Source organism: Lytechinus pictus, chromosome 14 (assembly GCF_037042905.1).
Source record: "Lytechinus pictus isolate F3 Inbred chromosome 14, Lp3.0, whole genome shotgun sequence".
Taxonomy (NCBI): Eukaryota; Metazoa; Echinodermata; class Echinoidea; order Temnopleuroida; family Toxopneustidae; genus Lytechinus; species Lytechinus pictus.
In genome coordinates this window covers 2,909,866-2,928,413 of record NC_087258.1, presented here as the reverse complement: position 1 = coordinate 2,928,413, position 18,548 = coordinate 2,909,866, and the positions used below count along the sequence as shown (strand labels likewise).

The following is an 18,548-nucleotide window of genomic DNA, read 5'->3' as shown; positions in this document are numbered from 1 at the left end:
AGATTAAAGGATAATTAGTACACCACTAACTGTTACCAAATTACATCAAATAAAAGTACATATATTTGAAGATCTTCCATATAAATATATATACATGGAAGTCTGTATTTTATCAATGCCCTTTACATTGGTATTAATAGACATATAACACTGCTTCTGTGTTGGCATGATAAATAGTTACTGCAAATGCTAATTAATTTGTAACTAATTAAGTTCGTTCCAACTGGAAGTTCCAATTGGATCCAGTTGGAAACCAATTGGTTTCAACTGGTTCCAGTTGAAACCAGTTGCCTCCAATTGGTTTCAACTGGAACCAATTGAAACCAGTTGCCTCCAATTGGATTCAATTGGTTTTAATAGGGAAATTGGAACAACTGGAACCAATTGACAACAATTGCCAACTGGTTCCAGTTGCCCAATTGGTTTTAACTGGAACCAATTGGCAACTGGTTTTCAATTGGTTTTTAACTGGAACCAATTGGCAACTGGTTTTCAATTGGAACCAGTTGTTCCAATTTCCCTATTGAAACCAGTTGGCCAACTGGTTTCAATTGGTTTTGCCCTAATTGGTTTTAACTGGATTTTGGTCCTGGGAAGGTATATTCATTCTTTTTTTACAAACATCATTGTTCACTTCCCTCACCTAGATCATTTGGCTATATATAATACCTTTTATTCTACACTATTCTTCCCTTTAAAAACCTGATTGTACTCCTGCCTCCCCTGATCTGACATTTGCCTCTCAACGTACTGTACATAGTGTTATTTTATTATCTCTTTATATCGGAAACTTCGTTTTACCGAATTGCCTGCACTCTCTCCGACGCGTTTGAAGTCTTAGACAGCATGGAATACTACCAGCCGATGGTGCACACACGCACACACACACACACGTTATTTGACAACCTGTCTCTGAAGCCAAAGTTCCTCGCATATAACTTTCTGCATGCCAGCTGTACTCAGTGTGTATTGAACACGCACGACCACGATCTAATGAATATTCATCGGTGAGAGTGACGTCATTTTACGAGTCTCCTTTCAAACTTGGTTCATAAGTGCCTACCCTCGCTGACGGGAATTGCTACTTGTCGTTTGCCTTGTTGATGAAGAATGGATTCTCTTCTGTTTATCGCGATTTTTCTTCTTATATTTTCAAACTTTTCCATATTGAATGCATTGCCTCCAAATATTGTATTTATATTGGCGGATGACTACGGATATCATGACGTAGGCTATCACAACAACAACGTAATAAAAACGCCAAATTTGGACGCGCTCGCAAGTGCTGGCGTCAAGCTTGAAAATTATTATGTTCAACCGATATGCACGCCAACAAGAAGCCAACTTCTGAGTGGTAAATATCAGGTAAGACTGAAGAAAACTTACCAATACAATCCTCCTTTTCACTTTCCTTCTTTTTTACTTTCCTTTCCTTTCCATCATTTCCACGGCCATGGGCAAATCCAGAAGCCACACCACCACCAGTTCTGATTAGATTACATTGACATGTGACTCGTGCAGCTGTCGTGGTTATATAAACTTAAATTTAATATCAGGTGTGGTCTGTGGACAAGAAATGTTTAAAAATTGAAATCAAGTAGACCTCTAAAGATCTAATATAACGTTAGGACAGGCCTTATTTTTAAACAATCAAGAAAAAGACATTATTATTGAAGCATTATCCTGGTTTAAGACAAGTCTCCAGTCCATTCTCTGCCGTTTAATTTTGTCAGACGGCAGCGCTGGTGACTTCTTTCCACTCCCATAGACTTTGTACACAACGAGTGCATGGATACACTAACCCAGGGAGCTCCGGCCTGCTTTGCGGGCCAGAGCCCAGGACTTGTCCATGTAAATTTAGGCAGAGGGTACTCTCCAAAATAGGGTAGAATGGGGTCACAATAGCACCCCAAATAAAAGGGGATTAAAATAAATAATGCACTTTACCTGGATTTTTTTTTTATTGATGAAGGTCTATCGTGACACAGAATCCTGACATCGAGGCACAAAGTGGACCCTCAGAAAAATAAAAAGTTTTGTCACATTCGTTCACCTTCTTTCAAAATTGAAAACACAATGGCCGATCGATACCAAGAACGAATGCGACATGGCCTGGAGGTCTACATGTAACTTTTCCCTTTTTTGAGGGTCCAGTTGGTGCCTCAATGTCAGGTTTCTGTGTAGACCAAAAGCTTCAGTCTCTGTATTTTGGTTGTTCCGCTGAACTACGTTGGCTCCACTCACCATACATAGACTGAAGGGGATGGGGCCCCGTACCTACAGCCAACGTATAGTGAACTAGCGTTTTATAGATCGCGATTTAAAACTGTTTTTTAAGCAAAATTGAAAGTTTCATGGTTTCCATTATCAGGGAAATATAAATAACTTAAGTAATTGCATACCTTGGGCCGGAGTTATTGAAAAAAATCCTCTGGATGATTGAGAAATCTGTCATCTAAGACATTTTCACCTGACCTGACGGTTTTTCTTGCAAGTTGCCATCTTGAATGACGTCATTATCGTTATTATCTCGAATCGATATATCGCGATTACAACTAGTACTAGTACTAGTATAACTAGTATCGTTTATCTTCGGTTTCGTTCGCATATGGAGCAGATCGTATAATATCGAAAGCAATATCGATATCACATTCGTGATTGTTGACGTTCGTTTGTAAATATTTTATAGTTTGGCTGCCATTTTGACCATTTTTATCGTGTTCAACCCAATTAAACATCGGTAAAGTATATTTTTCATGCCTTTTTCATCTATATCGTTTAAAGTATTTAAATATTGGAATATCAATTTTTAAAAGTTTGTTGTTTATACATCCTTAGATTGTAAATTCGATGTGTAAAATTACATCAAACTTTGGACTGTGAATTGACAAAAGGGAGGGAATGAGAACACATGCGAGCCCACACGTACACCCTACCGTCGGTAAATGGGATTACAGTAAAATGTCAGAAATTGTTGAATAAATCCCCAGAAACGACGGTTATTCCTGTCTAGTTTCTGTGTCACCATAGACCTTCATCAATATAAAAATTATAATCGAGGTACGGTAAGTGTATAATTTATTTTTTCCCCTTTTATTTGGAGTGCTATTGCGACCCCATTCTACCCTATTTTGGAGAGTACCCATGTCTGCCTAGTATTACACGGACAAGTCCTGGGCTCAGGCTCGCTTTGCGGGCCGGAGCTCCCAGGGTTAGCACACACGCGAGAAGAGAGGTGACTAATTTCACAATAAGGCAATTATTGATTATGAGTGTAAATTGTGCAGACACTCAGATACACATACTGTATAGACTCTACATCAGTACATGTCTCCTAGCAACGTTTTTAAAGGAGAATGAAACCATTGAAACCAGCTGAATCCATATCAAAGAGAAAAATCAAAGAAACATATTGTTGAAAGTTTGAGGAATATTGAATGAATAATAAGAAAGTTATGAGCATTTGAATATTGAGATCACTAATGTCATGTAGATCCTCCCATTGGCAATGCGACCAAGATCTGTGATGTCACACACGTACAACTCCCTCATTACTTTAGTACTTATTTCACTTATATTCTCACTTTTATAGAGTCTATCACAAGGTGAGGTGTTCTCTTTATGAGAGGACAAGTATAGAGGTTTCACAACATTATATCATTGATGAATCGTTTGTCATATGATTAGAATGAGCAAAAAGAGATGTTTTGGGGTATACATGTATTTTCAGTGTCCAAAAGGGGAGAGTTGTTCATCTGTGACATCATAGATCTTGGTCGCATTGCCAATGGGAGGATCTCCATAGCATTAGTGATCTCGACATTCAAATGCTCATAACTCTTCTATTGCTAGTCCTATTTTACTCAAACTTTTGTTGATCTTATTCTTTGATTTTTCTGCTTTCACAAAAGCTAACTTGCTCCAAGAGTTTCATTCTCCTTTAATATTTGCATCCTTTGATTTAGGTCGTCAACTTGCACTTCTACTAACAATGCTATATGCTTTTCCATAATTGCTTCTTAATGATTTAGTGACAAGACTATGGGCCTTGGTGCTATCCACTCAGGTGCTAAATGGATATTCTGCGTTAGGATTCAAAAGAATCTACATTCATGTACATGTATGTGCCTTGCAATTGAGTGTGAAAACTCTTGTCAAGTGTTGGAATGCTCCCAAGGGAGCAGAGAAAGTGCATACACTTGAATCATGTGCTTGCATCTGATGACTGGGGTGATGATTCAGTTCATATCAATTTAATTATCTGCATAAAGATGTAGTCAAGATGTTATACAGTTGAGGCAGATTATAAAGGTGAGAGGAGATAGTGTATGCATTGTGTGCAGACAAGTCAGGATCTGATATCACTGACAGAGGTGATATCAGGAACATACATTTATTTTAAAGATACATTTTCTGATGTATTAAACTCTATCTATATAGAGGATTCTTATTACAGGGCGTGACATTAGCGCTGGCCCGGGGCAACCTAAATTGGGAGTCGGGCCACCAAAATTCTGAAAAAGCTCACACTTGGTGGCCTGGATTGGCTACCAAAGTTTTGCTACATGTAAGTTTTAATGTTTTCTATTGTTTAAGGGCCACCACAGTTGCTTTGGGGGCCACCAAATATATGATATGATTTTGGTGGACCAATTGGGCCAACAAGAAAAAAGTAATTGTTTGGAGCCTTGATTATTATTATTATTTCTTTACCTCTCTTGCAGATTCACACCGGTCTCCAACACGGCATCATCTGGCCTGATCAACCTAACTGCCTTCCTCTCGATGACCCAACCGTGGCCGACAAACTCACCGAGGCAGGCTACGAATCTCACATCACTGGGAAATGGCATCTTGGTTTCTATAAGAAAGCTTGCTGGCCGACAAACAGAGGTTTCAAATCCTTCTTAGGTCTGTCAATTCATCTGGCTCCCGTCTTACAAAGAGTTACGATTGATATGATCCATCTCAACTTCATGTGGAAATCTATTTTTGTCATAATATTTTCTACAAGAAATTGGCACATGTCCTTTGTAAACAAAGAGAAGCACACTGAATTTTCAAGAAAACAATAAGGGAGGTGTTCCTCTTGCGACAGCCACCCAAAATGGAAAATAAAAATATGGAGAAGGTGCAAAATAATATATTTCGCCCTAATATAGAACATATATGATGAGAGAGTGGAAATACGTACCAAAATATGGCTTTATTCCGTCAAATTTTCGAGCAGAATCGAGTGCGTGTAATTGTCCATAGACATTGGTATATTTAGTCAGTAAATGGTCTGAAAGCCTAGTCAAAGTATCGGCTTATGATCGCTATAAAACCCTTTTCGGTATCAGCGCTTCTCGCTAGCATAGCGCGGGAAGAATCTTGACTGCAGTTACAACTACGTGAGTTCGAGTCCCAGCTATTGTAAGAAATACTAAAAAAATATATATATATATCTAGAGAAACAGGAAGTGAATGAATCAGAAGTTCCAACAACCTTTTGTTATTTTGGGTGGCTGTCGCAAGAGGAATTCTTTCCAACAATAAATGTATGAATATACATCACAGCTAGAAAATGTTTTAAACAAAAGTGCATAATATAGATGTTGACGTTGCTGGCTTTCCAAAGTTGTGGTTGATTGGAACAATCGCAACTCTTTGTAAGACGGGGCCCTGAAGTAAGATCAGGGCTCCGTAACAAAAAGATTAGCGATCAATCGCTAAATGAACTGACCAATCAAGATCAATATTACATGCGCATTTGGCGCAAAATACCGACCAGGAACCAATCAGAAGTGTTCTTTCATATTTGCTATTCATCGCTAAGCTTTGTGTTACACAAAGCTCGGCAATCGATCAGAGGACTCAATTTTGACAATGGATCAAATTTATTATTATTTGCAATTGATTGTCCTTGTGTGATCGATTGCTAAGATTTGTGTCACAGAAAATTTCAACTTGTACTCATTATCACGGTGTTAATTAGAACTTTTTACATTCCCCTTATATGATTATTAAGTTGTTACATATCTTAAAAGATGTGTATTGTAATAAGTCCACTCTGAGACACAGCCTTGGCAATTTCAATGTTCACTTCACTTAGAATGTTAAGTCAGTGACCTTCTTTATGTTTGTATTGTATTTTTTGGGGGTCTTTAATTATGGACAGTGCTGTGGTCAGTCGCATTATACTTTGTTTTATGTGTCACTTTGTATTACTTTGAGGTGTCAGATTACCGTATACTGGGTCTTTAATTTGACAACCAAAGCTGTAATTTAATTTGTTGGGAAAGGTTTTAGGACATCATAATAATCGGTCAATGGAAAAAATATCAACTGATTACTTTTTTTAAGGGTTCCTAAAATGCTGGTCAGTCGCATTTTTTTAACCTTCCTGCAAAAGTGCAATTCTTATTAGTATATTTGCATATTTACTTTTGATTATAACATGATGGCCTTTGTATTATCCAATTCAAAACTTGACAAATCAAACAGTAGTTGTCAAATTGGAAGAAAGTGGGGAAAATATATGAGTTCCCATTTTAAGTACATGTACATTGCTGATTTTCCTATACAGAGATGCTTGAGGCAGATTATGTGGGACTGATTCCCATGAATAGATTAATAGATTTCCATTATAAATCAAATCAGGTTTTGACAAATTTTCAGCGTTTTGCTTGTTGGATTTTACTCTATTTATTCAGATATGTTTATTTTAAGCCTAGAGTACCCCTTTAATAACCCACCCTTAATCCGACTGTACAGGTTACCTGACGGGATCAGAGGATTACTATAATCACACCCGTGGATATCCGTTCTCGGGTCAGCATTGGTTTGGTCTTGACTTTAGAGATAATCTTGATCCTGCTTCCAACTATACCGCTACCTATTCAACTCATGTCTTCGCTCAGCGAGCCCAGCAGATCATACAGCAGCATGATAAACAGAAGGTATGTTCTTCTAAAACCTTCCACGTAATGAACACACCACCCCCCCCCCCCCCCCCGACCCAAATTTGTACACTTTTCATCACACTTATTGTATGTGAGCGATCTCCCGTTCACTCCTTCCTTCCTTTGTAACCCCAATTTGTACATTTTTTTATCCCCTTATGTGATATGCACCCCTTTTTGAAGAGGGAAATGCAGATGAATTTGCTCTTCTGGGAATGGGGATTCTTTTTTTTTTACATGCTTGTCAGATTTTTGTAAATTTTCTTTTCTGATTTAGCAGGGGCCGCGGAAGCGGAGGGGCTGGGGGGCTTCAGCCCCCCCCCACTTTTTTCCAAAACCATGTACAAAAATGTAAAAATTACCATATGATTGTGATTTTTTGTATGGTCAGCCCCCCCCCCCCCCATTGAAAACCGTTCCGCGGCCCCTGTTTCAATCAATTTATCCATGATCCAGCTCTCCAAATTTTTAACTTGGATGTTAACTATTAAGATGATTTTTTTTCTTCAAAATCTAAATACATACATGTAAATGTTTACTACTGATTTTACAATACTTCTCGGAGTGGTTTATCATGCTTAACATCCAGCTTAAAATAATTGTGAATAAGTCGGCAATCAGCATCTTCTCTTCAATTTTGCAATTTCTATTTCAATTTCCTGATATTTGTACCTATTTCAAGAAAAAAGAGTCATACAGATGTTGATTGAAGCTGTGCATTTCATGACAGTGAAATTGCATGAGACCAGTTATGATGACTTCATAACACAGACATTTGAAGGAGTGTAGCTAATCCTTTGCAAATAGATATTCACCTTGATCTACAGAACCCTTGAAATAGCAAAGTAGCATCTATGCAGTAATGACCAATGCCAAAAGTGCAATGAGGAAAGCCAGATCTAAAGAAAAGGGGCCTGCTGCATAAAACTTTTTACTTGAGAAAACTCAGGTATTTTTTTACCTGAGTTTTTGCCCTGTGTTAAAGTCAATAGCAAAAATCAGACTAACCTTAGATTTCAGTTTTTACTGGAGTTTTCTCAGGTAAAAGTTTTATGCAACAGGTTGAAGGTGTCTTTGTTATCCCCTCAAAGTTAATGAAAATTAATGAATTGGACAAAGAGTTAAAGGTAACCATTTTATTTCAGCCTCTGTTCCTATACATACCCTTCCAAGCGGTTCATGGTCCTCTTCAAGTCCCGGACAGCTACGTGGAGCCATACAAATTCATCAAAAATGGAAATCGTCGGAATTATGCTGGAATGACGACGTGCATGGATGAAGCGGTAGGAAATATCACCGCCACTTTGAAGACAGAAGGCCTGTGGAATAACACGATCCTCATTTTTTCCACTGGTAATTAAAGTTTGTCTAACGTCACCCTTCATACAAAATTGATTACAAAAAAGCAGAATCTGTTTTTAATAGAATTATTTTAATATAATTCTAAACCAATGGAAAATCCCCATAACATACCTACATATTTAGGGCTCAGCTAATTATTGTGCTTCACAGAATCAATCTCAAACATTCTTTTGGTTAGTTTTGCTAGTTTAGAAACTCTAGGGCCTAAGATGGGATGATAGTGACTTTACTAGACAAGATGGCCATGAAAACAATGTACTCAGTTATGAAATTCTGAATGTGGATCTTATCTGAATGATTGACTAACATCTATCAATAATGACCATTTCTTGGGCTAAGCCAGATTCTCAATGGATTATATCCCATTTTTTTTAGCTGAAATTTATCCTTTGGTTTTATTTTCTTTGTTAACATTAAAATAATAAGCACCATTCCAATGCAAAGTTTGTTATTTTTTAAGATTCGATTTGAAATTATTATGTTAAAGCTTGGGGAATTGGGGTATCTCATTTAGAACAAGAAAGAGTCACCAGCCATGGGTGAAACCCACCGGTCTGAATGCTCACCCATATTAAAGAAAAATGGTACTGAATGTAAAATTGTCTATCATTTAATTAGAATGATAAATCACCTAATCTAATTCATTCTTGGGAAACCCAACAGTAACACTGGTAAGTGAAAATATTTGTTTCGATGGTTTCTGTCTAATTTTTCTTCCTCTTCTCCATTCAGATAACGGTGGTCAGGTTTATGCCGGTGGTAACAACTGGCCCCTGCGTGGATGGAAGGCATCACTGTGGGAAGGAGGTATGCATGGTGTAGGCTTTGTATCCAGTCCTTTGTTGCCTGAAGAAGTTAAAGGCACTGTCAATAGGGAGCTCATTCATGTGAGTGACTGGTACCCAACTCTAGTCGAAGGAATTGCTGGCTGGAACCTTGAAGGAACTAAGCTGGACGGATTCAATGTGTGGAAAACCATCAGGTAATAATTATGATAATAGGTATTTACATAGCATCCTCTATCCGAAGTACACACGAAAAATACAAAGAATAAGAGAGTTTATATATATATGTATATATATATAAACTAGTTATTAACTAGTTATTACGTAACTTACGTCATTAATGATCTATTACCCAAAAGCGCGCACTATACATTCATAACAGCATTTTGCGCACCTAGCAGTGGTTACCCTAGTCTTTAATAAAAACAACTGTCATTCAAACTTGTCACAATTCACGAATCTTCCCTGAAGAAGGTAGATGTCTACCGAAAATTTGGAGAGTGAATAAAAGAACTTAATTGTTGGCACTGCAAAAACTGCATTCCTCGTGAATTTGTTTCTGATGTCTTATTATCATTGCCAATATGTGGAAAACCAAGATGTTTGTATATATATATATATAAAATATAACTCCTCAAATAAAGTTTGGATATTTGAGTTTGGCCATTAAGCTCCCTCAACTCCCAATTTGTGCAATGCATGTTTGATATCATTCAAAAGACCATTTAATTGTCTTTATAATGATACCCTACATGATATGATTATGGTTCATATGGTGCAGGGCCTTGAAATGTGGGGCAAGGTAAAAATTCAAAAGTTGCAAAATGACACAATATTGAAAGTCACTGTTCTTTGTTTTTTGTGGTGATGAGTGAGTTTCTCAGCAGTTTCTTTTGTTTTCATGCCCGTTAACATCGACACACCTCTGCACAAGCAAACACATAACAAACAAACATGCATGGGTATTTCCATGGATCCTACTAGAACTAGTATCCATGGTATTTCAAACCACGACTCAAATCATGTTATCACACAGATCTCCATGTTAATGTTGTTGGTTTAGCAATCAAGAGACCTGCTATTCTAGGAATCGGGATTGTTGGAAACTGGAACTGCGATGATCCTAAGTAAATAACCATCATGAATTAGGTAAAATTCGTGTTGTCTGAACTTTTATCGCATTAGTCCGACGGGCGCTCATGACGGACGGATTATATTATGCAAGTCAATTGGCCTTTTGCAAATTTTGTATTGATTCAATTTCCCCATGATTTGTCAGTGGCTGGGCCCTTTAACTTGGAGTTGCTGAAAATCATTCACACCCTTGGTGATTTATTTAGTTTCTTGATCTGTTGATATACATGTAATCTAGAACTTAAATATTGACTTAGAACTTGTTGGCCAGAGACTTGTTGGCCTAGGACTTGTTGGACTAGGAGTTGTTGGTTTTAGGCTTGTACATGTAAGTAACGTTTGTAACACATTACCTACATTGTCTCATCTGGCTTGTTGAGACCAAGACAAGTCATGAGACATACAATCAATGTCTCAAGCTGTCTCAAGAAACCCAACACTGCATAATTTGTTTCATTACAAGAAAGATAATCCCTCCCTTTGAATTTTCAAACAGTGAGTTAGACAGCCCTTCACCAAGAGTTGAGCTCCTCCACAACATTGACCCTATGGGACCAGGCGATATCCCTCCCATTATGGATAATCCTTATCCTCCCATGCTGGATAATCCTAACCCCAAACCTATCCCTGACTGTAACTTCACATTCCCAACGCAGTTCAATGTTTCCATACGGGCAGCCATACGATATAAGGATTGGAAACTTATCACCGGCAATCCTGGTAAGTATTATTCTGTATGTTAGTATTTTATTTACTGATTGGCATGATTTGAGTGGGGCATTAGCTTTTACTATTGCCCTGCCAAAAAAGCAGCAATTCAGTATATAATTATAAAACAAATATTGACTGCAATTTTATTTAGGCAATAGTAAAAACCATTACCCCAAAATAATAATCTTGAGACAATGGACCTACTATTTTTCCCCAACCTTCAGTCTCAGGAACAATAGTATGCCTATAGTCAAAAGATTAATTCAGGGCAATAGTTTTTTATATTGTCCTCATGAGCAATCAATAATTGTATATGCCTTAGCAACAAAATATTTTGTGTGATTATTTTTAGTTTCCAATTCTTATATCATATGCTTCCAATATGAAAATATTGAGCTGTCCATCAAAGCTTCAAAAGATCGATGTTGTGGGGATATCCATGGGTAGCCCATCTCACTCTTTGAAGATTAAGGGGAGAAGATTAACTTTTATTTGTAAAAATAAGAATTATGCAGAATGATGGATGAAAGATGAGGTAAGTTTGTATCTATAGATATCAAAATGAAATAGTAAAGAAAGCTGGACTTATATACTGCTCTCAAGGAATCAGTCGTACCAGGTAATCATTCACCTCAAAATGGTCCACCGCAGCACAATGTGGAATAATTTTGTTTTGAAGGAATTCATGCCATGGTTGGGATTTGAACCCACGGCCCTCTGTTGGAAAGATGAAAGTCAGAACCTCTCTATCACCATGCACCCATATCTGCCAAATGATTCTTGTAGAAATATTATGGTAGGCCTAAATTAGCAAAATAAGCATCATTGCTTTCCTCTTGGTTGGCAGGTATTTTTCCAAGCAAAGCTGGTGCACAGTCCCACACATAGGGGGTCTTCAGTGTCCTCAAGTATCAGCTAAGATTCCATGATTCATGGGATTTCAAAGTTAGGTTTGAACGTGAGCATCCTACATCTGGATATACTTTGATATGGTGACAGTTGACCATGATTTTTAAGAGTTTCCCATGAAATTATTGTTGCAACTATCATGTGTAATTGTAGATTTGCAGGGGATTAATAACGAAAAGTCTACTAGATTCCAAGTACATCAATGAAAATTGTGTATCTTCATGGGCATGTCGTGGTCTAGTGGTTCCCACTCATGTTTTTGAAACAGAGGGTCATGGGTTCAAATCCCATCCATGGTGTGTTTTCCTTCAGCAAGAACCTTATCCATGTTATGCTACACTTGACACAGGTGAAGTGAATGGGTACCTGGTACGATTGATTCCTTGAATGCTCTGAGCACTGCTGAGAAAGTGGTAGCTCGAGCTAAAGCGAGGGTGATAATAGTTGCACTTCGTATCTACTCACAAAAGTCGCAATATAAATCCAGCTACTGTTTTTATTCCCATGAAGCAAAAAAAAGGGACAAAGTTAACTCATCTTTCATCCAGAAAAATCTGCATGATTTTCATTTTGACAAATACAAGAGAACCCCTCCCTCCCCTCTCATCTCCAAACAGTGAGATTGGGTCCCCTTCACCACGATTCGAGCTTCTCCACAACATAGACCCTATGAGACAGATCCCTGACTGTAACTTCACATTCCAAACACAGTTCAATGTGTCAATACGGGCGGCCATACGATATAAGGATTGGAAACTTATCACCGGCAATCCTGGTAAGTGTCATTCTATTTGTTATTGGGATTTCTGACCCACCACCCCAAAAGTAACAATCGGTCACATCAATTAGACCCCTGTTACACCGGATTTCCTACATAGTCTTGGGGCGCCCCAAGACCAGTTTCGGGCAGGTTTCTAATCCGGTGTCAACGCGCAAACCTACCCGAGACCCCTTCTGAGCTATCTCAGACCACCTCGAGATGTGTTCCGAGATCGCTCTCGGGGCGCCGCGAGACTGCTTTCAGTGTAAACGCAAACCTTCCCAAGACTGGTCCGAGACAGCTTCGCTTGATGCGCTACACGTGGAATGATTATCCAAACAACAAACACAGCTCACGCTTGGCGCCCTGCCAAACCTACCTCGGACAGCTTTGGTAATCCGGTGTAAATGCACAGCAAGCTGTCTCGGGGCGCCCCGAGTCTTGTTACGATTCCGGTGTAATAGCTAGGGGGTCAAAAATTTAGGTCAACTTTTCGGGGAACCCCAAGACTGGTCTCAGGAAGGAAATCATGTGTAACGGGGAAGGGTTTTATTTTAAATAGCCAAAATATTACCCTTAGCTTCAAAGAGTAAAAATGAAAATCAGCATATTGCAAGAATAATTCTTCTTCATACTGTCAAAATTTGAAGTAATAAAAGAGCCTGCTCTAAATAAAAGAGGGGATACAATATATTCCCTGATGCCGCTTTTTTCTGTACTGCTTAGAAATTTTTTTATCAGAATCCCAAGGATTGCTGCACAAAAAGTTTTCCATTCAAAGACAGTCAAATATTAATTTCATAAATAAATCTGCTTAATTAATAAGAAATAAGTTTATTATTAGTATTATTGTTATTATTGTTACTTTTCATTTATTATTTTTTTTGTTTATTATCATTATAATTTTTATGAGTATTGTTATTATTGTTGTTATTATTTTTGTTGTTGATATTATTGTTGTCATCATCATTCATATTATTGTCATATTTATTGCTATTATTGTTATTATTATTATTATCATCATCATAATCATTATTAACATCGTAATTATTTCTATTATATTTTTGTTATAATAATACTAATACTTATAGGACCTGGTAACTGGATACCCCCTCCCGAGTCAGGATTATCCCCCGTTGTACCGATTGTACCCGAAGGCAAGTGCGTTTGGCTCTTTAACATCAAAGATGACCCTAACGAGGTGCAAGACCGCTCCGACGAGGAAGGCGTTGTCCTCCAATTCCTTCTGAACCGACTGTACGAACTACAGCAAGGTGCGCTTCCGGTGAACTACCCCAAGCCAGATGCCCGCTCCAACCCGGCTCTTCACAACAACACGTGGGACAGTTGGGAGTAGCGGGTCAAGTCGACTTTCAGTTGACTCAATAAGCGCGAGTGAGTCATCAAGGGATAAATTCCTCTAGAGTACTATGTCAAGGTTAGAGCAGCGTCTTTTGTGTGGGAATCCCGCAGGTGGTCTTTCTTTACCAACTATCACACTTTATCATTGACAAAACAATGGGAAAATGCAGGAAGGGCGCTTTGAAAAGAAACACAGTCCCTTCATAACAGAATTCCTTCTCAAAGGCTTGGCACAGACTTATCACAATGTACATTAACAATCTCCAATTTCTATCATTGTGCTATGACCTTCCCCATGTACCTCTTATATTTTTCTCTGATGAACAGTATAAAAACTAGTGGTAGTTATGGACTATTGGGGCTTTGAAGGGGAGGGGGTGGTTCCAAAATTCAGATTATTTATCGTCCTTTGCTTGGTTGGAACTATAAGTACATTTCAAACTTTTTAGAAAGGTTTGATATTGTGTGCCTTGCCATGTTTCTCTTTAAGAGCATTATTATGCATTTTAGGCTGAAAATAAAGCACAAAAGATGTACATTTATATGTTTGAAGTTTGAAGTAGAATCAATCATGATATAAATATATATTTTCTAGAACATTGTATTTATGAATAAGAAAGATTTTGAGAAAATTGGATTATGAATGTGCAATTCTTGGATATGCCAGTTATTGGCATATCCCATACTGCATGTTTGCTATGTTTAGTTCATGTAAGGTGTAAATTGATTTAATGGTTATGAACAACTTTACAAGCAAAAATTAGAAAGAAACGTGGGTTTTTTCAGTCATATTTTAATGACATACATGTACATGTAGTCATGCTGCAACTGTCCCCACTGGCGTACAGATTGGGGAGGGGGGCTTGGGGGTCTCTTGCCCCCTCAAATTTTTCACGACCAAGGAAAAAAAAAGAGAAATAGAAAGAAATGGAAAGGGATAAGGGTGAAATATGATATTATTTTCTGCATATTATGTCAAATTCTATCACAAACTTGGATTTTGTAATAAATGTGTCAAAATTTTTGCTCGCTCACTCTGTTCGCTGACAACCTTTTTATTAATTTTACGAGATACACCACTTTGAGCCCCCTAAAAATCTTTGACTCACTATTCCACTGAATGCCCCTATGGGCTATTCCACGGTTACCCACGTTACATTTGGAGACACCTTGACTCATACTTGGAGCTGTAACTCCATTATTATTGATAGGAACTAAACATCTCTTTATCACAACATAGTACGCAGTCTGACTATCCTTTGTATATAACAAAACTTGGGAAATTTCATTATGCTCCTGGCAAATCTTTGAAATGTGTCGGTTACTCATCTTACATGATTTGGACATGCATAAAATGAAAAGTGGACATAAGTGAAAAGTGTCCTCATATAAGGCTTTTATGAAAGTTGATTATATCCATTTCAAAGAAGTATATTAGGGAGACAAATTTGTATATAAATAAAGAACACATGGTTTTTACTAGGGGTGCGGATAAAGTGGTTACTCACGTTACGGATCAGATGGGCTATATGTACAAAGACACATTGAGCTCATGTCCACCAACCTATGGAATTGCCCCTATGATTTTTCTACAAGAGTAGAGGAGTTATAAGGAGAAAGAAGAGAGAAGTGTAATGGCATGTGAGGATTAGGGTTGTACATCAGAATTTGCCAATTTATTTTTTAAAACGTGTCATGAACACAAAACAATTTTGAATTTCATGAAAGAGTATCGTCTCCAAAATGATTTGATACCAATTTTATTTGGTGTATGTTTATGTGTGCATAATCAGGTGGTATCGTTTGTCATGTAAAATTTGATTTTTGCCAAAATAATACATGACTGTGGTCATTGATAAAGTCATGATCCTTCATGAGTTAGTACACGTAAATCACATTGCAAAATGCCTTCATATTTGAATGTACCTGAATATGACAATATATTGTTTTTATCAAACAATTGTAATGTTATTTTTAAGGGTGCATGTATCTTACTACTAATTTTACGGTAACTCCTGTCAGGGTTGGGCTCAATTACTTTCTTCAATTAAAATTACAATAACATAATTGAAGAAATTTTCAATTACAGTTACTTTTCAATTAAATTAAATTTTTTCAATTACAATTACTAATTACTTTTGTCAATTACAATTACTTTCTAGAAAAGTCATAGATGAAATCAATTTGTATTCCGTACACAGTACCGGCCACCTATTTCAACATAATTCTAAGTTCCACAGATACTGAGAAGAAGAAGGTTTAGGTTAAAAAGCATGGATTCTGCCTGTTACTCTCTTTGATGCTGAAGCATTTGAAATGAAAAAGGTTCAATGAATTAAATCATACATTCAGTAAGTTTATTGTAATGTAATTGAATTTAATAAAAAAAAGTAAAATTGAGAGTAATTGAAGTCACTTATTTTTTTTTCAATTACAATTCCTTTCCCTTTCAAAACTTCAATTACAATTACAATTATATTTACTCAAAACAATGTTATTTAAATACTTAATTGATCAATTACCTTGTAATTGAGCCCAAGCCTGACAATTAAATACAAATTAATATAAAACATACAGAAAGAGTAAACAACAAATAACAACATTGAGATACAAAGCAAAACCCAATAATATAGAGGAAATAAACAAACAAGAAATAATAATTATTAATTCATAGTGACCTACAGTGTGCTATTGGCAAGATTGTCATACTAAGAGAAAATTTCGCCTTTAAAAATTGTTTAAATTTATTTAGAGTTTTACTTTGTTTAATATCATTATTCAAATCATTCAATAGGTTGATTCCTCTACAGTGTAAAGAATTTGGGTAATTTTGGTGTTTAGAAGATATTGGTGAAGATCTGACGCGTGAAGTATGAATGGTAAGAGGCATTAGTGTTGAAAAGATTATTAAAAATATTTGTCAAAAGATTTGAATGGTAATTGTACATAAATATATAAGTATACATAAGAACCGAACCACAGATTTTCAAATTTTACGATCGAGAAATAACTTGCTTGCGTGACTCATAAAATGTGCATTGCAAATTGTTCTTATTAGCCGTTATTTAATCAGAAATATTCATGTCTTTCAATTGTATTAAATGAAGATTTCATTAATGAATCTCATTATTAAAAAACCCAGATCTGAAATCATACTTGTATCTCTTTTTTACTGTTAGTGGATGTCCAAAGTAGGTAACATTAGCAACTACAAATAAATTGATAATGTATTTTGTTTGTTTAAGGCAAGTGATCGATTTTGCCTAGTGTTTAATTATGTAGTAGTGGTTATGTGTTTATACAATTGTGACTTGTACTTTATTCTATTATTTTTGTATCATTATCAGAAAAATAAAATATTCCACAATTCTATTATAACTTAAACTTCCGTCTTTTGTCATTGTTTGATTGTGATTTTTGTTGCTAGTGGAAAATAATGTTAGCCATATGCACAGTGAGTATAAAGTTTTAGAAACTTTTTGTTTTATTGCGCCTTGGTGTAAGAGGTATGAAAGGTTCTAAGTAGTAAATATAATATATGTAATATAACAAGCAGCTAAAAAATAATGAAATAACATTATTGTTAACTTTTAAATTTTCTATTATAATTTTCTATTTCTTTTGTGAGACATTTGTATGCATGTCCTTGAGAATGCATTGGGGTGTGCTGATGATTGTCATTTCCTCATTTTCTTGTCTTTATTTTTATTTTTCTTTATTGTAACATCTCCAAAATTATATTTGTACAGTGCGTCAAAAAATATAAAGGGGATTATGAATGTTTTGTATTAGTATAACCCTAAAATACATGTTTTGATTTTTTTTAATGATGCATATTTGTAACGCTTATGTCATCCCCTTTCATTCAGAATCACATATTAATAATTCAAGAATGAGGAAATGGAATCAAAAGGTACCAAAAGGCCGTTTGGCGGGCGATATTTAAACTTCAATGGCAAAACTGAATTTATAGAAAGTTCATTTGCCAACTGAATGCATTTCCACATTCATTTTCACTGTCTGCCTGCTGTAGCATCGACATCAGGGGCCTGAGAACGATTTATAAGACGGGGTGCTGATGTTTTGTTAACCCCCCCCCCCCCCCCCCCCGAAAAAAAAAATATCTCGCTCCAAATGTAGGGAATTTTGGTCAGAAAAAAAGGACAAGCAAAAAAGACAAAAAAAAGTTTCACCTAATTTCCAGCAACCCCGATTCCCAGGGCCATGATCGACATTAAGTTGACCAAAGGCTTGATGCATGGATCGTCAACAGATTGGTGATGCTGATGGTGGTGCATGGTGGTGGTGGTGATGGTAGTTTTGGAGGTGGTGGTGGTGGTGGAGGTGGTGATGATAGTGATGTTGACTGATGATCGTAATGGAGAACATGATCATGATGATAATGAAAATGATTATCATTATGGGACACAAAGAAAATGTTGACTTAACGCATTTTTCTTTTAGAAAATCCATCATTAAGATTATGATGACACCTACCTAAAAAATGAAATTCCCAAGTGGTGATTAAGCAAATATGAAATAACTATGAAGGGTAACTAGATATTATGTGAGAGTCGAATA

The 18,548-nt window shown here is 36.6% G+C and overlaps 1 protein-coding gene across 2 annotated transcripts; it reads left to right on the top strand.

Annotated features, from left to right (window-relative positions):
* Positions 1-1,022: 1,022 nt before the first annotated feature.
* On the top strand, positions 1,023-17,339 carry LOC129276778 (arylsulfatase B-like). 2 transcript variants are annotated; one of them, XM_054913184.2, is made up of 7 exons: positions 1,023-1,365; positions 4,725-4,911; positions 6,757-6,941; positions 8,090-8,297; positions 9,039-9,288; positions 10,722-10,945; positions 13,697-17,339. In XM_054913184.2, exons 1-7 carry the CDS (start codon positions 1,111-1,113, stop codon positions 13,960-13,962), a joined length of 1,575 nt encoding a protein of 524 aa, XP_054769159.2. In that variant the 5' UTR covers positions 1,023-1,110; the 3' UTR covers positions 13,963-17,339. The 2 variants fall into 2 exon arrangements, with proteins under 2 accessions (XP_054769159.2, XP_063965198.1); XM_064109128.1 differs by lacking the exon at positions 10,722-10,945 and adding an exon at positions 12,463-12,620 and having other exon boundaries at positions 1,047-1,365.
* Positions 17,340-18,548: the final 1,209 nt, after the last annotated feature.